The sequence below is a fragment of the Tinamus guttatus genome, unplaced genomic scaffold, assembly GCF_059628265.1.
Source record: "Tinamus guttatus ecotype Peru unplaced genomic scaffold, ASM5962826v1 Tinamus_guttatus_pri_ptg000242l, whole genome shotgun sequence".
NCBI lineage: Eukaryota > Metazoa > Chordata > Aves > Tinamiformes > Tinamidae > Tinamus > Tinamus guttatus.
In genome coordinates this window covers 7305013-7330688 of record NW_028288776.1, presented here as the reverse complement: position 1 = coordinate 7330688, position 25676 = coordinate 7305013, and the positions used below count along the sequence as shown (strand labels likewise).

The 25676-nt window shown below is 40.0% G+C and overlaps 1 protein-coding gene across 3 annotated transcripts in view; it reads right to left on the bottom strand.

Annotated features, from left to right (window-relative positions):
- Nucleotides 1-25676, bottom strand: part of MAST2 (microtubule associated serine/threonine kinase 2) — a 187209-nt gene that overhangs the window by 46840 nt on the left and 114693 nt on the right. For 2 of the 3 annotated variants that reach the window (XM_088526153.1, XM_088526151.1), the window contains 5 exons: nucleotides 19520-19611; nucleotides 9847-9922; nucleotides 7918-7938; nucleotides 5213-5291; nucleotides 859-1013 (listed from right to left, as the gene is read on the bottom strand). In XM_088526153.1, coding sequence (XP_088382279.1) covers nucleotides 859-1013; nucleotides 5213-5291; nucleotides 7918-7938; nucleotides 9847-9922; nucleotides 19520-19611 — 423 coding nt within the window. The remainder of the gene's footprint in view (nucleotides 1-858; nucleotides 1014-5212; nucleotides 5292-7917; nucleotides 7939-9846; nucleotides 9923-19519; nucleotides 19612-25676) is intronic. The other variant, XM_088526152.1, reaches the window with a different exon arrangement.

Genomic DNA, 25676 nt, shown 5'->3' with positions numbered 1-25676 from the left:
GTGACTTGAATGTGATATCTAGCTCTAATACCCTCTCAAATGAGAGACATAAGGAGGAGATCTCACCTCCTTAGCCCATGAATGTGAAAATTCATTTTGTTTCAAAAAATAGGAGGTGTACATCTCAGACTTGCACTTGCTTGGCACAGCACTAAAAGCATAGGATAACTCAAAGCTTTTATCATGACACAAAAACGTTTGTCTATTTTGTTTCATTTTCTTGAAATAACTAAGGGTTGCAGAGGCATGAAAGAAAGGTGAAGTTCTAGTTGCCTCCTATTTTTATGAATGGAAAAGTAATAGCAGAAGGAAATAACTCCTGATCTTTTAGCAACAAGCTTTCTAAAGCAACAATAAAAATTATTCAACTGCTAATGCAGGAAGATTGTTTTCACCACTATTACAAAATTACTCTTGGGTATTCATGCAATTCTACTCAAGGTTTTGACTTCATATACTCCTCTTTCCATACCCCTTCAGAGGCAGTTCTGGAAAAGTTATTAAAAGTGACTGTAACTATTTCCCTTTACTAATGCAGCAAAATTCCCAGAAGAAACTTCAGGGAATGAAACCCACACCCTGCAGCTTTAGTGTGTGATGCTAATGGATCATTGCATTACAGAGCTATGGTGAAGACATGAAAACAGGCTGTGCTGACCATTTTGCAACTCAGATCCTCAGTGTCATATTTCTTTAAAAAATCCTTTGTGATTACTCAAGATGGGGTAAATATCGATTAAATAATTCTAAAAACATCAGGAAACAACTACAAATTCTTATCCTTAGAACTGAAAGCACACATAAAAATGCAGTACACCTGTGCAGTAAAAAATGCAACCAGCAGCCCCCGGAGCTCACCTGAGACTGCGAGAGCGAGGCCGCAGGGCTGGCGAGTGGCGCCCTTCCTCATCCGTGATGCTCTCCGTACTGAAATGCTTGGTCAGGAAATGAAGCTCGTCTGCCGTGGGCTGAAAGGGCAGCTGGTGCAGCTTCTCCTGAGATGAGCATGATGACTGAGTACAGAAAAAAATACAGAAAAGAAATGCACTAAACGCATGCATAGGGGTCAGCTAATGAATGGAAGAGGAACGGATTCTGCCAGACACTGCACACTCCAGCGGAAAAGAAAGCTACTTATCAGACCAGGTGCCTCTATTGCTCTCATGAGGCCAAGCCAACCCACACGGACAGTGGAAGAGCTGGTGAGATCGGGACAACTTTGGGAGCAGATGGAGGGACCGCTGCATCTCCTTCTGGAATCACTGCAGCTGACTGGGAGGTGATTTACTACAAGGAGATGGGCAGAAGGCCCATGGGCAGCGGCGCTGCTCCGGACAGGACAAGGAGGTTCCTGGAGTGGTGAGCAACTTTCTTTCCTTTTCCCTCATGCTCCCTCTGCTCAGGATTTCACTGGCATGCAGAATGCTATGGAGCTGGGTAGGCAGGAGAGTTCCTACGATCATCGTCTCTCACTGGCAATCGCTATTGGAAATGGTCTGGATTTCACTTTTCCTCCTCTCTAGTCAGGAAGGCAAAAATAACACGAATGTAGCTGACTTTGCAGAGTTGAGAGTTAAACTGTTTCATCTGTTTAGCTGTTACAAAGAGTTACAAGAGTTTATTCATCTTTAAGTAGGTTGATGCACTTATACAACATGTGTCCTAGGATACCAACAGACATTAAACAGATTTAACACTTGAACCTCAAGAAAACTGAGGTTAAAAAAAAAAAAAAAGAAAAAGCTAAGTGGGACATGTGAAAAGGAATTCGAGTTACAAATTGAATATCGGGTCTTCACAGGGAAAAGTTGCAGGTCAACTAGTGAATGCAAGTAATGAATTCTTTGGGTTTTTTTTTTTTTTTTTTTTTTTTAATGCCCCTTGCCATCTTACAAAATCAAGGTGATTTATTAGGTCAGCATAAATTAAGAAATCTCTCTCCTTTTTTTTTATTAGAAAAGAAACAGCAGCACCAAACAATACTACTGGGCCTGAAGAAAAATGCAATTCTAATTTAAGAGCTAAAGCTCCCTATCAATCCGATTAAATTAATTACATATAATTTTCAAGTGGAAAAACCTATCTTTTTGCTACAACAACCCTTGCCCAAACTGGAAAGCAGAGAGTCCTGGTGCCAGAAGTAACAATACTATGGAATTATATGACCAAACTTTTCTCTCAGCTAGTGTGCATTTCTAGCCTTACTTGCTATCGGTGGCCTTTGAAAAAGAGAGCTAACAAGTAGGGCCAAGCAGGGAAAGCCAAATGCTGGCAAGATGTTCACTGAGTCCTGCATCTTTGTAATGCTAATAGCAAAGAGAACATGGCTTGAAATCTGCTAAACTAGGTGTATCCAAATTTGTCAAGAGAATAACAGCTACACATCTGAACTACAAAAAAATAAGCAGGGCACTGCAAATCCCACTACCTTACACAAACCTTTATCCCTAGAGAATCTTAGCCAAGGTGGAGATGGAGAATTGAACGTGAGCACTCATAAGACTATAGGCCACATCCTTTAACAAAAATATAATTGCCTCCAGAGCTCAGATCCCCTCCTTTTGCACTGTGTGGAGGTATTTTCAGAAAAGGGACCCACTGAAAGTCTTAAAACATGCACAAAATCCCCACCCACGGCTGAACAAGGAGTTGGCACTTGCTGCATCTTCCTTTAGGCAGCTCTAGGTACAGGGACCATGTTGGAAAGTCGTCTCCAGCACAGAGTCCCCAGAGTGACAATTATCCAGATGGCAATTCAGTTGACACTGGCCTAATCCACACTGAAGCCAGGACAGAGAATGTGAGGATTTGATGGCCACTTAGCCCACAGCTATTCTGCTGTGCACTCTGCTTATGCCAAATGAAGACTTGCTTTTATATTACAGATTTATGCAAGGCTCTCTGATCACCTGGCTTATACACCAGTGAGAGTGGGAAGAACCACCTGCTTGTGCAAAAACAGCTGCACTTTTCAAGGGGAAGATGTGTTGGACAGCATCCCTGCCATGCTAAATAGCAGGAATGCTGCAACAGGCCAAGGAGTACTAAAAACATTGTCTTACAAAGCACTGCAGTAACAGGTACTCAAGCGTTGACATAACTAATGTACCTCTTACTCAAACCAAAATTAAATTCAAGATATGACATTAAGGATAGCTGGCACATACCAAGTTACTAACATCAAGTTAGAAGGAGAAGACTGACATTCTAGAAAAAGCCTCAAAACCCTTTTGCCTTCCAACAGTAAAATCACTGGGGAAACAACGAAGTACTAGCCAATTTATGGATGACCCACCAAAATCCTCCTTCAGCTTTCTCTCCTTAGTAGTAATCAGATCATAAAGTAGGTAATTCCAGGGAATAATTAAGGAAAACCCTGATGATACAGACTGTGAGGAGAAACAGCCTTTCCTCTGCCAAGGGCTTCTCTAGCCGCCTTAAGGCATCAGCCTTCCACTGAAGCAGCAGGAGAGCAAAGCACTTCTGCATTATTGATTTTTAAGTAATCACATCACAGAATTCAATCTTCGCAGTAGATTAATACAAACATCCCCCTGGTGTCTTAATTACCGACACAGAATTAGCCAGCTCATCTCAAGTAAAAGCTAGTACTACAGTAGTAGAGTCTAGAAGGCTCTGAATCTAGAAAATAAATAGCAAATTCAATGTTTAAAGATAATTATACATTACTCCATTCAATTGACTGTTCTCCATTATCTAACTTGAACAGAGATAGTCTCCAAGTTTCTATTGTACAGAGAAGACAACTTGGCCGTGCCATATGCCTACAAGGATTTAACTTAAGACTATAAGGGCAAAAACAGAGCTCCTTTTAAATGGTTGCTCTCATGTACTTTAATATATAATATTGCTTGGCAGCGAAACCAAGAGGACCTTCTGCATGTGGCTAATGAACTTCTCACTTCACACACGCATTTCTCATACAGGAGTCTGAAATCAGGTCACCTGGCTTCTTACTCCCTTGACAAATTTGGATACACCTAGTTTAGCAGATTTCAAGTCAAAATGAAAAAAAAGAGACTGCAGAATTCATGCAAACTACAGTCTCAGGAACATGTCTAAACATATGAAACAATATAGATGATACAAAGACTGCACAGACTCTAATCATACCAACTCACACCTAAAATCAGTGCAAATTTTTGACTCAAATTGCTTCTCCTCATAAATGTACACACTGAATTTAGCACTCTCATCTCCCAAAGAAAGATAAATTTTATTTGAGAAGCACTAGAAAGTTTACGGACGAATTTAACAGAACAGCCCACAAGGATGAGAAAGATTCTGCATTTCAGAGTAAGAACTGTAGAGCACCAGCTGCTAATTAAATGCTGGTGTTAGTTATTAAGAATGTACTCTCAATAGTAAATATGAAAAAAAATACTCAGTAGAAGAAGAAGCACAGATATGGGACCACACAATTAAAAACAGTGACACATAGAAGTGTGTTGAATTAAATCTGCACAATATCCTTAATCCTAACATTTCTATTCTTTGAATGCTTGGCTTTGTAACATTACTAAATGTTCCCATAACACAGTTATGTGGATAACCACAGTATGTATTTCACATTAACTAAAAAAGAAGATTCACTGTATGAAGTTTCAGAGAGTTATAGGGGTTAAAAGAGTGCTGCTGCCTTACTGAGATTAATGACATATTAGCCTTTTGGAAGTACACTAGAATGCAGGTAAACTGCAGCCAGCCTTTAAAATCACATGTGTGAAATTAAAGCTTTGTTAGGAGGTTCAAATGACTAGAGTTAAGTAACAGATACATGTTATCAGTTTTCCCTCATGCTAGCAGAGGCCTTCACACTAACAACTCGAAGGCAGACAAGAATGTCAGTGCCCAGATATACAAAAATCTGTGTTTGTTGGCAGCTATTTACTCCGTCTCTGAGAGTCCTGTTATTTCTGACACATGGTGTCTCTCAACTGAGCAGTCGAGCCACGTGCTGCACTGGGATTTCACCAATGCTAAAGGCAAAGTGCAAGATGGTAGGAGCTGGGAAATGGAGGAAAAAGCAGCACAATCAACAATGAAAATAATTTTTAAAATAATTAGTATCTTTAAAAAATGTTAGCAAAACAATGAAGAAAGATCAGATATTTTAGTAAAGAATCAGAAGCTGATTTGTTAGGGTGTGTTTGTACAAACTGAATTGTTTGGAAAAATCTGTGCCACTTACTGAAACGGTTGAACTGGGAGTGTTTGTTCCATATCCAGATGAAGGGAGAGAGGCCAAGGACCAGCGACGTCCATCCGTCCTAGAGACAAGAGGCAGAAGAAATTAGTATTATGGCTAATATTTGGGCAAAATGAGAAATTCTTCCCCCAAATCCTCTAATCTCACATTTTGATTAAATGCCTCAAGATATTTAGGCAAACCAGTCATCCTATTTGCAATGAATTTTGTGAAAAAGCAAACAAGGCAAGTTTTTAGGAGCAAAATTAAGTGACCTTGAAAAAAAAAAAATCAAAGCAAATGGACATCAAATTCCTGCAATAGGTAAGTGGCTTGCAAAAAAGGTAGATGCTTGGCACAAAAAAAATGAAGTTGCAAGACAGACAAATGTGATCAGTTTATTTTAGACTTCTTTCAAACAGACATGCATAGGACCATTACTTACACAGTTGCTTAACTTCTAAGTAATGTTTAAAAATGAGGAAGGGAAAAATCCTATCAGATCAAGAAGGAACTAAAAGAGGACTCCTTTTTTTTTCCTGAGTCTAAATGCCTTCTGCCTATAGTGACACTGGTAACAGTGGGGAATTCAAGCTGCTATGGCAGTGCTGCACAGAGCCAATATGTCCTCTCGAAATACAAAGGTGATAGAAATAACACCTCAGGTCTCTTTGCCCTCCAATCACTATAATACTAGTAGTTATTTGCTATTATTAGCCAAGGAAAACTTTTTTCTTTCCTGGAGATAATGAGCATATCAAAAGGACTTAGAACAAAACACAACCTCAGGGAAAACAGCAAAAACACGCAGGAGGTATTGCAGAAAAGGTGGGCTTGTTTTACCGAAGCCAAAGCAGATGAACTGTGCAAGTGTTTTGAGGAGAATCAATATTTCTCTCCTTGAAATCCTCTTCTTCCCCCATCAAAAACATCTCAGGGAGGAAGGAAATTGAACTAATCCAGCACAGTCTTTTTCTGCCTCTGATTTCATTGCAATCTCACCTGCATTTTGTCTCACCAACAGACCAATGTATCCTGTTCTATGCTGGGATAAATGTTAGTCTTTTTTCCTATCAGTTTACATTTGGTTGTTTGTTTTATTAAGGCAAATCATCAGTAACAGATCATAAAGTAAAGCTAACCAGGAAGAGTTAGAACTTCTAACTTACTTTGCAAAGACTTTTTTTTTAAATATATGTAAGAGGTACAGTACATTTATGTAACCACATGAGAAAATAGGATGTTTGGTAGTTCTTGGTACAGGTCTAAAACAGTGCTTAAGAGTTTACAACACACACAACTTATTTTCACAATATCTTTTCTTATCCTACTATCCGCATGCCTAAGGCCTCACATCTGAACGCAGTGCACGTTCAGACAGAAGCACATGTTGCTTTATTTTCCAGAGCTAATTCATTTTACTGTCAGGTACTGACACATGCTCTTCCACTTTGCTATCTAACTTAGATCAAGAGGGAAATAATCCCACTACTTTATACTAGAAGAATATTATATAAAAGAGAGTTTTTAAAGAAGCTCATGCTACGTTCATAAAAAATATTGAAGCTGTGAAGTAGATTTCTATTGCATGCAGACTTTATAGCTAAACCCCATTTAGCCACAGATGATATTTTCTTTGGCAAGACAAACACATCTAAAAGCATGATCTCAAAAAAAATCCTGAAGAGATCCCATTCCTTTCCTAAGCCCCTAAAAGCAGGAAGTGTCAACACTACCAAGTCGCTGCATCATGTGGTCCGTGAAGGAATACCAACCTTCAACAACAGAGATCTTTGCTCACTGTCTGGATGAACTGCCAGTACCTCGTACCAGTTCTGGTACCAGTACCAGAACTCTAGTTCCATGGTATGACTACAGGTTTGTATCTTGCAAAACAGTAAACTGAGATACAAAAATTACTACTTTTTTCTGTAAAAGGAAAGCCTAAGCCTTTTGTGTATGTGTGTCTGTGTAGTCTAAATTGTGTATTGAAACTACTTCTGTATTTCGATAGTGATGTTAAAAAAAATAATCCTTCCCACATAGAAAATGACTTTTCCATCCTTAGTCTATTTTCCACTGATGCAATCTGGGCAAGCAATGTGCTAAGCAGTAAAGGCAATGAATATTAGCACTATATCCAGCACAGAGAAGTGGGACAAGAGTTGAAATCTTTCAAAGCAAAGTCACTGGTAGAAAGTCCTTAAAAAATTCTCTTTCAGGTATGCTAAACATTTCAAAATTATTTCAGTGTTTGGTTAACAACATACTTTTAGAGAGATCTTATGCAATATTGCTTTAAGAAAAGATACTGTGAAAGAAATTTTTAGGTCATTTGTTTTCAAACAACCTCTGCTAGCACACCAAAATCATGTGGGAGTAATTCATTTTGTCATCAAAATGACATTTTAATAAGAGATTTAAGGAAGTATTTTTAAGGCAAATATAATACTATTCAATGAACACTAGCCCAGTTTCAAAACAAGAAGGGGCTAGAAGAACACAGCACCTTCTGCAGAGCGTAGCCTACTAAGCATTTTAAAACAAAATGCAAAGATTTCTCATTTTCATCACCAAAGAATAAAAGCTCAATGCCTAAATGGGGTTATTACAGCACAAATTTGTTAGGGACAGAGGCTAGTGCCCACGTGCAAAAGCAGAGTTCCCCCCCACACACACACACACACCAGCAGCTCAATGCACGTTACCTGTCTGCTCTGTGTCCGTGGCTGTATGGAAAAAAATTGTACAGGGACAGTGAGGGAGAGGGAAGTGAAAGCAGCACTTGTCACTGCAGCAAACAACTCATCTTCTATTACTGGCATTCCTCTTACTGAGTAGGGGCAGGACGAATCATGCATTTTCTTTTACAGAGAAGAATTTTGTAGATATGACACCATCACTGAAAGTCTGTCTAGCAAGTGATCTATGATTAATCACAACATGGACTAAGAGCAGACCTGCAATGGTTTGTAGTGAAATTGGCTTTAAAGTAAAATGTGTTTTCCAAATGGGTTTCCCATTCTGTTCCGAGAACCAGCTCGTCACAGGGCCACACTAAACAAATGAGAACCACAAATGATGTTCAAACAGGATAATAACTGAAGAAATTACTTTAAAAGGCAGAAAAACAGCAACCAATCATTTCCAGGATGGCAAGGAGAATAAATCAGGTAAAATCATCTCTAAGACTAGGACAACACAGACCAAAATGGCACAATGCAATCTCCATTTCCCTGGGATGACAGAGCACAATATTTTCAATTACTTAATATCATCATGCAGAAGTTATTCTGATACAGCTATTTGATAATCCAATAAATATGCATTGGTACTACTATGATCAGTAATCTCCAGGATGCAATGCGAGTGAAAAACAGCTTGTTTGGGAAACTTATTTCTATGCTTAAACATTCATTTCGAAGACATAAAAGGTATACAGAGCAACACAAACAGTATAGAATGAGCTGCAGTGTTTGAAAGGGTAGATTTAATCTTTGATTCATTTCTTTTAAAATTAGGTAAGTAAGGAAGTATGAAAATGGGCTCTATGAAGTTTTATTATTGTAGCATTTAATTTTTACATGAAAATTTGTAAAAGAATAGTAGTAAAACAACTGAAATAGCCAACAAATGACGCAAGTTTTGATAATGGTTTCAGCTGCACATTTCCCCCTGCATTCCAGGATCCAGAACATAAAATGCTGTGAAAACTGGTTCACATTCAGTTGATTTCAGTAGTATGTCTTGAGTAGACCCAGATGAGGCTCAGATACCTCATTAAAAATAAAGGTGGATACACTGAGTACACTTGAATTGCTTCACCAGCAGCTAAAAAATTCATTTTTCTCTCCAAGGCAACAGGAGCAAACATAGCCTGTCTGTCATATTTCACATGATATTATAGTTTGTTCTTCCATGAGAAATAAAGGCTAAAGGCTGCTTCAAACAGTACTCAGAGAGACCAGGTTTTCCAGCAAATCACTCAACTGGAGAAACACTCCAGCATTTACCTGCCATTCAAATACAGGGGTTAACTTCAGCTTCTCTCTCCTATTCCTGAACTTGCCTGTTTCCAAACCTTTCTTCTTCTCGGTTTTGAGACGTGTTTTCTATCTAGTCCTCAAGCTAAATCTTTCATGTTCAGAAAACTTCCTTCCTCTCAGAAGGAGCACATTCTCGCTTTCCTTGATCACCAGATAACTCCTTTCAGCCAGGGAGACTGCAGCAAATCAAAACCACCATCCTCCCAGTGAATGTGAGGATCCCACAGAGATGCAGGTACCCCAGTCACGGCCGTTCTTCCTGCCACATGCCATGCTCCCAGGAGGGGCTTCCCTAGGCTGTCTGCATCAGTGTAATTCCTTGACTTTCTTCTGTGTCTGAAAGCCACCTGGTACCTTCTGGGTGATGCCAAGACCTGAACTAAAGCAAATAAAATAAATCTGGAAATGTCAGAGAAAGTAACTGGGACCAAGGGGCGTTACAGGAATACTCAATAAGATTTTCAGCCCTAAGCCTAAAGATTAGGCTCATGATGAAAGAGAATCCCCAAACTCCTAACCAGTAGCCAACTCTTGAATAAAAATACATGAGCTATGTGCTTGCCAATCCAGGGAAAATACGCACTGACTTACCTTCGGGCAGGAACAAAGGAAAAATGAGCAGGTGCATTTGGAGAGAAGTTCCTGGGACTGTCCAAAGGACTGCTACCTGTTTGAGAAAGAAAACATTTCATTTCCAACAAACTGATAAGTAGCTTTTCCTTGGGCAGAAATGCTTCGGGTTGTAGTCATAAATAATTGACAATATAGAGATCATTTGAGCACTTATTTGATAAAGAGATTTTTTGACCGATGTGGAAGCACCATTTTCTCTCCTTTTAAAATAATCCAAAATGGAAAGCCCACCTATACACAATCTATTCTCTTAATATTTTTTCAGTAATTCTTATATACAACTTCTTTTTAGCACTTCTCAATGAAAACTTGATTTAGAAATAACATTGATGACATTTTCAGGAATAATGAGCTAGAAAGTATCTCTCTACTTCTCTCACAATGTTTATCAATGCTGAATGCAGAACTCACTGCAGAAATAGGACATGCCAAAGGAACTGCACATGATAATGTAAGAATTACACACAGATCTAAGATGATCATGCCACAAGGCATTAGCATTCACTCTAACTACCAATATTCTAAAATAATTCTTCTCCCATGAAAACAAATATTCCAGTGAATAAAATGAGAAAAAAGTAACATTTTTATTCTCACTCAGCACAAGAATCTCCTCTCCAGGCTTTCTCATGTTTAGTGTATACATATGGTTGGTAAGTGGTGTGTTACAATGCATTTTCTTTCAAAGCAAGATGCAACCACTCCATAGAAAGCCTTTCTGAAAGTCAGAATCATTCAGAGAATAAGTGCAGAAACCTTTGAAATTCATAAGATGAATTAGAAGCTTTATGTCAATGAGCTCTTACTATTGGGCATATTCTTAAGTGGTTTGCTCTTTCTGATCCTTAGTACAAGCACAAAGAAAACCATACCTAGAATACACGTGTCAGAAGCAATTTCTCTGAGCTCAGAGAGTAAAATAACATTAAAATAAACAAGACAACAAAGGGATACTGGAGAAGCAATGTATTGCAGGATTCTTTCATCTCTGTATCTTCAAATTTCGATCCCATTTAAAAGGAATTTATTTTTAAAGTCATGTCAAACATGAGCACTAAGGTAAAAATGAGGATTTGTGAGAAGCGAAAGCTCCTCAGTGATGAGTCACCTGCCGAGGACTTGCCCCAGGCGCCGGGCTCCCCAAAGGAAGCCAACGCTGGGTGCACGTTCCACTGCAATGTGCACAAGCCTGTGCTTATGCTGCATTGATTTTGACACTAATTAATCACACACCTTGATTATCAGGCTAAGCAGAAACTGAATATACACACAGCACACAGCTGAGGGCAACTTCCACTCGCGCTTTGGCTATTCGAGTAGTTCCTGTGCAACCTCCTGCACCATGTCCCAACCTTTTCCTTCTCCCCGCGGCCCTGCGGAGCCACGCGGGCAGGGAAGCAGAGGGCAGCAGCCAGCGAGCTCCATCTGGCTGTGGGGCTGCAGGGGAAAGAGCAGCTGGGGGAGATCTCAGCAGCCCCGGGCTGAGCTACCACCTGTCCCGGGGCGATGACAGAACCAGAGGGGCGAGAGAAATCCAGACCACTCCACAATCTGCTTCACCAAGAGCAAGCTGGATTAAAAACAAAGGGTTTGAGCAACAGGTTTGGTCTCCTTTGAGTTGGTTTTCTTTTTTTTTTTTTTTCCCCTATTACGCATTAAAAACAAGTCCAGAGTGTGATATGACACAGTGCAAATCTTCAGCCTAAACCAAATACCATCTAACCATCCTATCACGTCCTAGGTAGAGAGCTCTGGGGACATAGGAGAGGTGTCAAAAATCTGTGATTTTTGCTGCTTTATTTATTGACTTTACACACATTTTAATTCCTCTGGTCACAGTGGAAAAACACGGCCTTTATACTACTTTTGCATTACAACACAACTGGGTGGCTTTGCAGTCTAGGTGGCACTGCAAATTTGCAAGAAAGATGGAAGAAAGCTGAGACAGCTGCGAGTGCACAGGCAGCACATGTGCTGGTAGCAGTACGTAGCTTTGGGTTGCCACCATTTACTTGATAGCAGAACAGAAAGCTTAAGGAGCATTTTAGATCCAAAGGAAATGTAGTAGTGAGGCCCTTTAGCGGCACTGAATATCTCAACAACAACACAAGGAACTAAACCAGTTCTGGTGGGAACCTCAGTCTTCATTCCATTTCTCAAGCTTCCCTGGAGATGAACCCAGCTGTGTGAAGGTGACCTTACCCAATAAGGAGCCCTTTGCTCAACACTGTCACGAACATGCAATGAGCTGTCATTGCCTTTTTTTATTTTTAATCAATCTTTTGTAAACTTTCCAGCTTACGATCAAAATACGACTCAGAATAACTCAAGAAATTGGGTAATGACAGTTTTAAAACTTTGAAATTACCTGTGTGGGTGTTCTAACTCTTCTGCGCCTGCACAATCTGGTACAAAGATATTACTAATATTTAAGCAACATCTTTTTCAGATTTATATGGCACATTTCCTTCCAGACACTGGAATTTTAATTAGATCCCCTGTGAGCTGCTTCTAGTTTTAAAATGAAAAGCAATTAGTTTTTCTACTCAACTCAAGTCTGGATGAAGCTTTTAAAACAACAACAGGGAGAAGGGGAATTCCTACTTTCCTTAAAATTTCCCAATATTACTGCATCTGCTAGAGTTGAAAGAATTTTAATAAGAGAAGCCTTAGTACAATGGTCTCATTCGCCAAGGATGATCGAAAGCCTCTTTACCACGTTAGCAAAGGTAAATTCTCCTGTTGCTCAAGGGTTAAGGTTGGCTACTGCTGAACCTGAAACGACTCGGTCTCAAGAGAGGCCGTTACACAGGATAATTACCCATTAGGTAAATCAACACGCTTACCAGAACATTAATGATTCAGGCATGAACCTTTACATTTCCTGGATACAGGAAGACGGATGTAGTCAGGCTACCCTCAAACACAAGAGCTGGACCCAACTGGCGAAATTTGGTGAAAGCAGCTACCCTCTATGAACATGACGTTCATCAGAGAGACTAATGAGTCCAAAAGCTCAGACTAGAATCTTTTTGTAAAACCTGCTGCTGAGATCTGTAAAAACAAAGATGAAAGGCACTTTTTTTCAGCTCCACAAGGGTAGAATGTTCTGTGCCTGTGCCTCCCAAAACACCATGCCCAGCCTTCCAGGTTAGGAACAGAGCCCTTTCCAGGGTACTGGTGACCTACATCACCTTTTGCAGCTATTAGCCTCAAAATCGTGTGCCTGAAGTTACCACAAGACACACGATTGAAGACAGAAAACAGCTCTGGGAAATGAGCAGGACAGGTTCTCTGACTTCAGAAAAGGCTCCTGCAACCAGAAACTTCACTGGGAAAGGCAGCTCCCTCACCTCCTCGATAACCAAAGTCCTATCAAGTCTAAGGACTCCATAAAGAAGGGAAAGGAAATTAAATTCTAAGAATTTCAGAAGTCACAGTATAAAGAACATTACCAATTCATAAGAAAAATATTTACCTGCTAGCAGACTATTACTTGCAAATAAAAGGGTACTAGTTGTTTTTTGTTGATGCTGGTGGTTTTTTTGGTTTGTTTAACGTGGCTGGAGTACTCCTCATTATTCTTAGAAGACTTTGTACATTTTGAGGGAGGAAGTACAAGGATATTTTAAAATGTATTTCCAGATGGTTTAAAAAGCAGAACTGTTTACAATTATGTGTCTAAATATTTGGGGGAAAAAATAGTAGATCAGCTTTCATTTCGTCCTTCTGCAAGAGAAAACATACAGCATTGCAGACATCCAAATCTTTCAGCAGCTACCATTCTATCTGCGTGAATCACTTGTTTTTTAGCTTCCACTAACCTAAATTCTAACCTTCTCTGCTCCACATCCTACCTTCTTTGGCCAGGTCCTACTTTTACCAAGTCTGATTTCTCAGCATGACTTTCAGTTTATTTTTCAAGCTCCTTCTCCTCCTCCCCTCAACGCTACCCAAATACGCCTCAATATTCTCTGCCAGCTTTGCATAATCTTCATACTGATACCGGCACCAGTATTAGATTTCATTTAAAGATATGAGTTTACTTATTGAAATAAATATTCTTAATAAGAACACCGACTGAAAGAAGTCTTATAGTATTGACACGTCAGCAATTTAACACTAGGGAAAAAGCCTGTGTCAAATGCTCTGCAGCCACTGTCTGCACATGCAGCACTCCACAGTAAATAGGAGAAACGAAGAGCAGCTCATTTTTAAGAAATAAGTGTAAAGCTGCCTCTCTCTTCCATGAACTATAAGTATTATAATATATCCACAGGACATTAATTAAAAAGCAGCTGTAGTCCAAAGATATGTTACCTGAGAGTAACTCCCTTTCTATGCCCAACTAACATACATCAATATAATCCTCTTTATATTGGGAATAGTGTGTAAGTACTAAACAGCTAACTGAAGAGATAACTCAGTTTTACTACAGAGAAAAGAGTAGTTTCAAGGTCCATTTCACTCCAGCAAACGCACTTGCAAGATGTCTAATGGCAGCTTCTCACTGGGATCTCAGCCTTTGCACCTTCCTGCTCTCTGAGCACGGCTTTCACGTTGCAGCTGCAGGGCTCAGGTTCCTCTCCCTGTTTCGGTGTGGGCGTTACAATGTCCTTACTGCATCTTCTTTTCTTCACCTGTTATATCCTATCTCTAGTTACTTACCACCCCTAATGAAAACTATGTATCTGACATTTAAACCAGGAAGTTTCTGCTGTAAGCAGCTCACTGCAGGATCTGGGGCTGCAGTAAAAATACTGAACATTTGCAGGGTCGCTGTGAGAAGAATCAGCCAGAGCACTAAAATTGTTATGAAGTGGTTTTTTTTTTTTCCCCGCCATGGTTTTCTACATAAGACATACAATTTGCTGAATGCTAACACAAATGGCCAAAAAATCTTACCAAACAATATGGAATTACCTGCCTTCCAGCACATATGAATCTTGAACTAATAAAAAAAAAGAAAAGTTTAAGCACTCTGAGTAGCACCTATTTCAAATATAAGGAATGCTGTGATCCTGTCGTGCCATCCTAGTGTCACACATATGAAACAGGAATGACTGATCAGCTTCAGCAACCAGAGGTGTGTGACACCCTTTGCCCACTTCTTCCCCCATCTTCACTGCAGAGACTCGCAGCCACCCCGAGCCCCGCACAGTAGCCACTCTCCAGTGAAGGAGGTTTGGGCCAGGAAGGAGAATCGTGCCTTTCTTTACCAGTGGGAATGGAAAAACGCACAAATAAAGAGAAGCCCTCATAATAAAAGCCATTTTTGCCAGAAGGAGGAATTGAACTTGCAGGGAAAGAGCACAGAAAGTTAATTCAGTGCTGCCCCTGCACACGGCATCGCAGCTGGGGACAGCGCAAACCCACAGGCAGTGACAAGGGTCTTCTCTGGAAGCCAGGGTGCATTACAGCAGTGGAAAATACATTTCAAAATAGCTTGAACTTCAATCCTCAAGCTGTAAGACTCCATCTCATTCCAACCGAATTATAAAGATGCTGTTGCTTCTGCTACTGTTTTGAAGCTTTTAATTTTAAAAAATAATCAAGCAGTAATTTAGGGTATTTCCCCTCCTGATGTGAGATTGCATACTGTAGCGACTGGACCGTGCACAATGTCTCTGCTTTCCAAATTGGAAAAAATCCCGAACATATCTATACATCTCTTCCACATGGAAACTTCAGAACTAATCAGAGGAAGACTCAGAGCAAGTAATTTAAATTACACATTGACAGATACAGAACTCATTTTCAAATAAATGAGATGTTTCAAATGTCAGCAGGTATTATGGGAGTTGCAGCAGAACAACTACCCAGTTTTAAGGGATTGCAGGAGGGTAAAACACAGGTATTAGTATTAAGAAGGAAAGCTTAATGCTGTAGGCTCATAAGAAACTGTTTTTATAGGTCAAATCCTCTCCTTTACAAAATTAACTGGCCATATACTGGGAAAGCATTCACACATGGTAATGCAGAACTAAAATTGAAGATAATAGAAAATTTGGAAATCAATACTAAAATTTTGGTTGGGATAAGAATACAAAAACAACCTTTACGAGGACTGAAATCTAGTAACGTTCAGTCTTCAATGGACTCCTACCACATTCTCCTGCAAGCACAAATTACATTTGAGAGCAAGTTTAATTGGTAGGTTCAGTTCCGCAAGACTAGCTGAGAAGCTCACTCTGGTGCTTCATTTGCATGGACCATTTATTCCCAAGTCCACCAGGTGTAATCTGAACTCATTTACGACATCCAATTGAGGGAGAAACACAAAAATTAAAACAATTTTCAAGCGCCTGATTTTGATGCATCACTCAGCAATCTCAGAATAAAATCATAACCATCTGCCAACAATTACAGGGAGGTGAACAGTTACCGGTTAACACATGCACAGCCGTACAAACTCCTGCAATAAAACTAAGAATAATGTGACACACTTCTCTAAAGGGAGCTAGAAATTCTTGAAAGTGATCGTGCCAAGTAAATGTTACTCCTCTGCATGTGTATGAATGCAGGGAAAAAAAACTCACTAGGGAAGCACTATCAAAATGTTGTATTTCAGTTTCTGCAATAATAGGAATTAATTGAGATATAATGGTTGGCATTTTCTTTTACTGTTTATTATCTGAATAACATGAGTTGTGTTTTTTTAAAAACAAAATTATAGAAATTAAAACAGAGTAATATTATTGATATTAATTTAATTTATAAATAAGTTTATAAAATTCTAAGAGTCTCTTTTGCCATGTGTCACAGTGCAGTAATGTATAAGTAGTGTTTCTCTTCTAATAATGCTGAGTATAACATACCTAATATTATAATAATGAAAGGCAATAAAATAAGCATCTAGGATTTTGATAGCAATAGGTGTATGCAGAGTTCAAAAATCTGAAGTGGATGTTAAGCTATTCTGTAGGGTAAGCAGAGCCCATGGGCAACTAAAATATTTGCAGCACTAAACATCTTACTATATATACAAGTCTCAATTTTGCAATTCCACCCAGACCATTTAAGAAGGACTCCAAGCATATGTGTATACTTTTTTTTCCTCTGATTTTGAAAGATTTAAAATCTGTATTTCTAAAACTTGGCACTTCAATACAAGTTCTCGTGACTAAATAAGCAGAGGGATGTTTGCTTGAAGTCAACAAGATGTAGTTTTCTATACTAAAATCCTAGGTCATTTTGGAAAATATTCAGGGATTACACACAGTTCAAAAACTGAATCAACTCACTTCACACACATTAGGAGCCCCTCAGTGACAAGTGAATTCATGTCATAGTTGAAGTTGCTTGGATCTATTTTCATTCATTTCAAACATTTAAGTCTCTTCACATACTATAGTTTCTTCAAATTTTCAAGCATTTTCAATGTTATGTTATCGCCTGACATCTCATCTTGATGCTCTTCAGATATTTTTTTTTAAATGGTGTCTTCTTGTATTTTCCCAGATCAGGGGTCATTAGGAGGTAGGTTTTTCGGCTAGACAGTTGACTGTCTTACATCACACCCACACATAGGTCGCATACAGAGGAGCAACTTCTGAAGCAGGTGCCATACAGAACTTGTTTTTAGAGTAATTTCAAATAGGAAAATTTTGGATGCCCCTCCAGTTTCTCTGCCTGCTCACGTTTCCTCTGATTCGTAGAAGAGCTTTAGGACAGACACCAAGAGGAGTTGCTCAAGATGGAAACCCCTGAGAGAAGCTCCTGCACTTCTTACCAGGTTAGGGACAGACTGACATACAGAGTTCAAACAAATAACATAGCTTATTCTCAAAGTCATAACATATATACAACATTTCTTCAGAAAAGCACTCGTTACTCTAAATTCCATCTACTTTTGTCTCTTGAATCCATGATTTTTCTCAGGGAAGACTGCTAAAGACATTACTGCACAAGAACTCCAATTGCCAGCACTTTCTCCTCCTGTTCTCTGCTGGCTACACTTGTAGGTCACAGAGGATGTCCTTTTAATTAATAGTTTTAACTCCCACGTGCAACATGAGAACCAAGTAATGGAAACGATTATTTGACAATTACAGCTAAAGAAAGACAACATATCACCCATTAGTCACCCTAGCTTATATGTTACTTAGTTACATCTAAGCTTGCAACCTGACAGAGCATCAAGAAAACTAACTTTTCATTATTAAAATAGACCAGAAAAGCTCATCAGAAGAAAAGAAAATAAAGTTGTTTCCAATATGTACATTTCTGCATTTTTTTTCTGGTCATATTTTTATTGTCAGTTTAGAATTTGTTCATTTCAACATATATATTAACTTTAAGAGCAAAGTAAAGAGCACAAAGTAACTAAGTAGGGAACTTCTACCAGTAAAACTTCTCTGTTAAAAATAAATAAATAAATAAAGTACAATTAAATTATTATTTTAAAGAGTCATTTAAAAAACAATATAATTGAAGTAGTTCCTGAGCCTTCCATGACTGGGTTTTCCAGCATCCCAAGCAAATATGACAATTTTTATGAAAGCTTAAATAACAGTTGTGGCTTTAGTGGGTAACCTTGGACAAAAAGCTAGTCTTTTTTTTTTTTTCCCCCTTTTGACAGGCTGGATGTCACCTCTCCAGATACAACGCTCTGCAAACAGAAGCAGATGGCTCCTGCTGCTGAACTACTATCAATTTGCTGTTTCCTCAGCGTTTCCTAAGTTTCCATCTCCAGAAAGTATTTACAGAACATATTGCCATGTAGTAGGAGGAGAGTCTGAATATAAGGAAAACAAGTTACTTTTGTCCCACACACAACTGTGCTGAGCTTCCAGGCAGGCTCTGCTGTTGATGCCTACGTGCCACAAACGTTCAAGCTGCTTCCTGCTACAGATGGGCGTCCATTAAGGCCACACCAGAAGCCCAACCAACTTCTCTTGTATTTGGAAACAGGAGAAACAAGGTAGTCACCGATCATCCACCCACCTCAGCCACAAGGACCCCAGGAAGGGCTGTTTGGGCAACCTGGAACATCGGCAGGGAGGACCCTTTCTGAGAATCCACAGCAACCACAGGATGAATAACAATTCTTTAATTTCCTTCAGAAAGTATCTCCACACATTCACCCTGACGACTAATAAGCAGTTGCCCAATTGCTTTGAAATGAGCACCTCCTAGCTGCTGAGATGATAAAAAGGGGGTTTTTTTGCAGAATGTGGTGGATCTAAAAGATTGAACCCTCCAGAAAGAGTGGAGGAAGGATAAGGTAGAGAAGTGGAGAACTCAGAACAGATAATGAAGAAGACACTCTTAGATTACTTCTATTTTTCTCAGAACAAAATCAGCTTTTTAGAAGTTGTTCCTTTTCATGGAAGCAGTATTTTTTTGGATATTGTTCATATCTAAAAAACAAAGTCCCAATAAAGTATCCCCCAAGTTTCAGTGTGGTCTAAATCATCTTCTGTATGAGAGCTTGCAGTAACCACAGTCTTAAGCATAACATACATTTATTTTGAAACTACATGGGCATTGTTATAAGTTTTAAAAAGTTAAAAACTTTGGTCAGATAAAGTTTCAAAGAGAGTGCTCTGATCTATCGGCATGTTCAAACTCACTGCAATGACCAAGGACATCACTAATGATTGCCAGGAAAGCCGTCCCGGAGCGTTACCTGTGTGTCCATGAAGAGGGGAGTGCGGTCGCGGGAGCGTTGGAGAAGTGCTGGAGGTCACAATCAAACTCTTTCTGTTGCTTGTCCGACAGCTGCAAGAAAGACATAAATTATAAGGCAGAGTCAGGAGAACGAGCACATCTCAAGGCAGGTCCTGCCAAATGTCTTTTAGCTAATGAGGGATCCCTCAGTATTTAGGTCAATGCCTTCCTCATGCACTGAATTTCGGCACCAAGTCTGCACAGGAGGAAACACGCAGGGCTCAAAGTTACTTGGTCAGCAATAAGAGGCTTAATATGTTGGAAGCAACACGCACCCTCCATCTCCTGCTGCACGGACCGCTCCAGAGAGCTGAGCAAACATTCCTCGCTCACAGCACATGGGCAGCTCACGCTTTCCAAAACACATAAACTCCCCGACTGGTGAAATACTCAAGTGCCTCAGATATTCTTAGCAATGCGCAACACAGCCTGTGAATTCATTACAGTTACTGGCTAATGCGGGGAGAAATTAGAGCACACTCCTTGGAAAGAGTTAAAATGACAAAGATGTTAGCACAAGGCAACAGATGAGCAGGTTTATTAACAAAATTCAAACCTGAGATTCCCAACTTTTCATGGGCACATGCAGAGACACTCAACTAACCCTGTGCAAAGCAAAGTGAGGTCGGAGCCCTTTTCTCATCAGCTCCCCTCACTTTGGCCAAGAAAAAGACACCTCAGCACGAGGGATCTGGGACATTTTTAATCAGAGTTTCAGAATTAGCCAAATGAAGTCGGATGTGTTTCTCCATGTGCTCACCGTAGTATGATTTCTCCTAACAAGCATTTCATTAGCTCTAAAGATCATAAAAGTAATTGGAATGGACAAGGGAAACATTTCCAGAGCAGGCAAGCTGTGAACAAGAGCAACAGGGTATTTAAATCCTGTTCCTACTCCCACTTTCTCTGTTGCTTCAGCTGAACAAGCAGCCTCAGATCCCCAGCAAAACCTCACAACCGGCCATTTACATTTATTAACTCTTAACTCCAGCTTTCTTCCAGGGTCACATGGACGTTTCTGCTTACACCAGGGGCTCTCCAAACAAGCTACAAACCCCACATGGAGCTGGATATGGGGCTGGTGGATAGACAGGAGCAGGGATGCAAATCAAAGCGAGCAAGGCGTGAACTTGCACAACTCGAGACGCGCAACGGGAAGCTCCTTCTTGGTTCAACCAACGCGACGCAGAGCCCGTCTGCTCGCACAGTTTCTCATCCCAACATCTGCCAGGATCCTTCCTGCGTTGCTAGATCTTCTGGAGCAGCCCAACAATAAATACCCTCATCAGACTGCCAATTACTGCGGCTTAATGCAAAATTACTTTGCTGCCACAGGACACAGTGTATGAATAATTACTGAGTCTTTTTTGTTGTTGTTCTATACAAAGATTGAGATCCATAAGTAGAAAAAAGAACACAACTGAACTGCCAGCTATAACAAACTGCAATAAGGCTAGAGCAATACTAACTGCCTTTCTGGCTCTTTAGTGTACTTAAAGCATTCCACAAAATTATCCAACTGATTCCACACCATCTTCATTTACAGTCATGAATTATTCAGCAAGAGTCCATGCAAAACCTGATTACCATTCTGCACATCATAAGCAAAAATTAACAGCCTGATTTTAAGGAGCTTAAAATCTCCGTTTATAGGTTTTTGGTATATCTTTGCTTGCTCTATTCCATTAACTGTTGAAAAAGAAACAGAACAATTCTAACATTAATACCAAACAATCATTACGTTCATGTTACTAGCAAATCTCTTCCACAATTAAAAAAAAAGGCGTGTTCATATACAAATTACCATGTAAGAAATTAAGATTTTGCTCAATATAAAATATTAGTACAATAAGAAAAGAAAGCTCCATCTACAGTCATATCCCCTTATTAAAAAGGGTTCCCAAAATACACTTTACCAGAGTGATGGCTGGAGCCTGCTATGGAAACTTGGTATATTTAAAAGACAATATAATGGGGAATATTAAGTATCCAAAACTCAGAGCTGCTTAAAAAAAAAAAAAAAAAAAGGGAAGAAAAATAAAAAACCTGCTTGCTTGCATTTGCCAAGTTGGACCAAGTTTTACAAACCCATTTTTTCTGCTATACTTGCAAAGATAAGGGACCACAAGAGAACAAGAGAAAGAGTTAAGTGGCTGGAGAGCAAGCACAACTGAGACCCATTAAAAGGTCGGGTTTACACGAACCACAGCAGAGGAGGGAATGGGTTTTGAGTGAAAGCCTAGACCCAATTTAGGAATAAACCATTATTCTCCTTACACCCCGAAAACTGGATAAATTTCAGTTTCCCTGGATCACTAGCCAGGGAAGGGGGAACATCTCTTAAAGCCATTTGGCCACTTCCACAAACCACGTCTGTTGCCAATAAGGAAAAGCTGAACATAAAGGCTAAAAACAGAATGTCCTGATTTCTTAAATCCATGTTACATGATGAGAAAAATATATACGCAGACACAGTATACTCCCTACTGGCTAAGAAAGGCCCTTGGGAAATAGGTACAATCTTTAATAGATCTTCAGGATCCTGAAGAAATTACAGAATAACAGCGATGAAGTTCTCGCACTTACAAAAAGTGAAAAAAAAGAGGAGGGGGAACATGAGGATTTCAACTGTGCCACCACTCCAAGAAGTCACTGTTACTCCATTTAAGAATCTCTCAAATAAAAGCAGCTAAATATTGAAGAAGCACAGCTAGCTTTAGCTAGAAAGTAATGCCAAAGAAATAGGACCTAATCATTTAATCTTTGGAATAGTTTGAATGAAGACAAAATGCTTTCCTGGAAGAGGCACTTAAGCTAGGCAGTAGTCTCAAAACTGAAATACTTGGGCTACGATAACGAGGAGCTTATACAATCAATCCTTTCAATTGCATTAATTATTGCTTACTACTGTTAACAAATTCTTCAGACAACATTAAGTTTCCCTGCCCCAAAACTACACAAAAAACAGCAGCAATGGGAAAAAGCAGAAAGGGAAAAGGTCATCTGTGCCTCACTGGGTATTTTAACGACAAAAATAAGGTTCTCCTCAGGCATTCCAAGCGTTATGATTTGTTTATAAGCCAAAGTTTTGCTATTTTAATTAAATGCAAAGTGAACCTAACCCTGACCTTCCTTCACTCTTGCGGTTTAATATTAAGTATGGGTCTCGTTAACATTTTTTTTTCTTAGATCCCACTTCATAATTTTAGAGACCACCCCCCCACCGCAGCTCTTCTCGTTTAAGCAGAGCCGGAGCTCAGTGGCGCGGGCTGCTCTCCTGCCCTGGCGCTGCAGGACCGTGTTCCCGGCAGCGAAGGCCGTTTGGGATGTGCTCAAAACCCAAACCCCAACTTGCATCGCTGCCCCCCGCCCCAGCCCTGCGCGGCCACCGGCACCTTGCTCGGAAGCTCGCAAACACACGGGCCACCGAATGGGGAAGCCCAGCAGAGCCCTGCAGCAACCCAAGTCTTCGCCATCTGGGGGAAAAAGCGAGATCTGTAAGAAGGCCTCTCTGCCATCGCCACAGAAACCCTGCTGCTTCTGGAGCTCACTTTGCTCCCTGTGGTAAAAATAACATGTGCTCCGTGGCCCGCGGTGCTGCAAGCGCATTCCTGAAACCGAACACTGCGGGACAGGGCACGGGGCGGCGGGAAGCGGGTCCTGGAGCCGCCGCAACGCGCCCTGCAGCTCGCGCCCTCGGAGCGCCGCGGGCAGCGCCCGCCCGCGCACCCGGCTATGCAGTGTTATACCGACCCGCTAAAAAGGGATTAATTATTACAATCTTTTGGCTTCAGCATAGATCAATATTTGATCCTTTATTTTAACAACTCACGGTGCGTCTCTGCCTCTCGCTGATGTTGCAAAGCAAAAGTGATTAATGTCTGCTGAGGCATTCACGTAATGAAAACAAGGGCCATAGAAAACCAATTTAAAAATAAACAACCAGCCACCAGGATCAAGTCATACCATAACATTGCTGGTTATTAGAAATGAACAATACTAATGAAGGTTTTCAAAAGCTATCTAAATTGATAGGCCTAAAAAAATACATCTCGTAGCAGAAAATCCTGAATGTGCAAGTAAACAAGATTAGCACCAGCAGCACGAGCCTGACTGTACACTTTGACAGAAAACCAGGCATCAGGTGAAAAGGATGTACAGAAAAATTACAGCTTAAAGCACTTTTAATTAGCAGCCATTAATATATATGAATCATAGTAGCAGTTTTTAATTACAGAATTTTAGCTTTGTAAATCACCCCAAGTTTCCCACGTTGAATAGATTCATGCATTAACTGCTAACTCTTCAAACGTGAATTTCAAGAGTCAGACACCCAACGTGACCCAGGTCATGTCTGCAATACAGCAAACCACAAAGCCACGGCACAGCTCAGAATGATTACACCTACAAAGGATGTTTGTGATTACTTGTATTGCTTAAGCATAATGTTGCCCAGGCAAGTTTAAGTAGTTTTTCCTCTGATGTTTTTAGAAAAGATTCGTTTTGGTTGATTTGTCTTATAAAGGCTTCCCCATCAGAAACAGCCATTTTGGAAATGAAAATATGCATTTAAAATTTTTGTTCACAAAAGCAAAAAATTTACAAAATCCAAAATCTGCATGTCAATGAATGCAGCAGCTGCACAGCAGTGTTAACTAGATGTGGAAGTTATCATCTTAATTATAGTAATTCAAAGATGGAAGCAATTTTGTAAGCTTTAATACCATCAACAACAGGAATAATTAGTTCTCCAAAATAGACAAGAATAAGTAAGCATCTGGTTCAACTGATCTTTTTTTTTCCATATTCAAGAATAGTTTAAAAGTTATTCATCCTAGAATAACTAGGGAAAAAATAGCATTATTGTTCAGGCTGTACAGATTGGGTAGTTTGCGCATTCCTATAATAAGCTTTTTTCCCTCTCCTCTCTTCCACCAGGTATCGCTGACCTCCAAGCTGCTTGTTCGAATTTATAAACAGTATTTGTAGACACAAATCTCGGCCTGATTTGTGCAAAAATCAGCCAGTGGTTTAATCATGCTGTTTTCTGTCACAGGCTTCATAGAGGTAGGGTTTTACCGACAAAGTCTAAATGCTGTCCATCTCTCCCTCTCCCTTAAATTAAAAGTGCTCCCTCAAATGCTCTCTTGCATTTCCATACCTTTTAGCACCAGAGGATGCAGCCCCATGAGAAAGGATTAAGCAGTCTCACCGTTCAGCCCCATCAAAAGTAGGAAATTCATTCTTCCCTTGCCAGCTAATCTTGCACAAGCTTCATCAGACCCTCCATGTGGCCTGGTACAAATTCATGGAGCATTTTGCTTCTTCAGTGAATTGATCAGGCCAATGAAAGAGGTCTGACCAGTGCCAAACAGGGTGCAAAAGGCAGACTGCACAACGGAGAGCAAACCCTCATTGAGATCAGAGATGTTTTCTTTCGTATGTAGGCTCAGTTTTTAACACTGACAAGTTCGGGAAATGTTATTATGCCCATTTAATACCAGAAGGATGGAAGCACAAGGTCAACAAGCCGCTTTCTAAAAATGGCAGACAGATTTTTCCATCACAACAGAATTAACTTTCCTCTTCCCAACGTTATCAGTCATCCAGCAACCCAGGCCAGGTTTCATCTCCGTAAGTCCCGTTATCAGGAATCACCTCTGACTTGGATCCTTTTCCAGTTATCTGGTCCAGACTAGATGAGTGCAGCTCCTTCCTGCAGTGCCTTTAACAGTCTTTCGCTGCCACACAGATAAACAGAACTCAACTTCCCAACATCCTCGTCTGTGGTGTTTACAAAGGCAAACTTACTCTATCTACAGTAATTAATTCGAAGTGCTTCTACTTTTCCAATTAAAAACATAACTGTTATTACTTTTTCCTTTGCATGCAACTAATGCAACTTTTAACAGCCTAAATCTTTATTGCCCATTTTTCATTGCTTTTTTTTTTTTTTTAGAAAGGGCTCCCTACAAGCATCCATCTAATCCACATGCAGTCCTCCTATAGATCTGTCCTGCTACAGGTTTACAGTGTTTTCCTTGAAAAGCAGCCTATTATAGCTTTTTCAATTGTCCCAGAAAAAGGTCCTGGGTATGACTTTATACCCCGAGCAT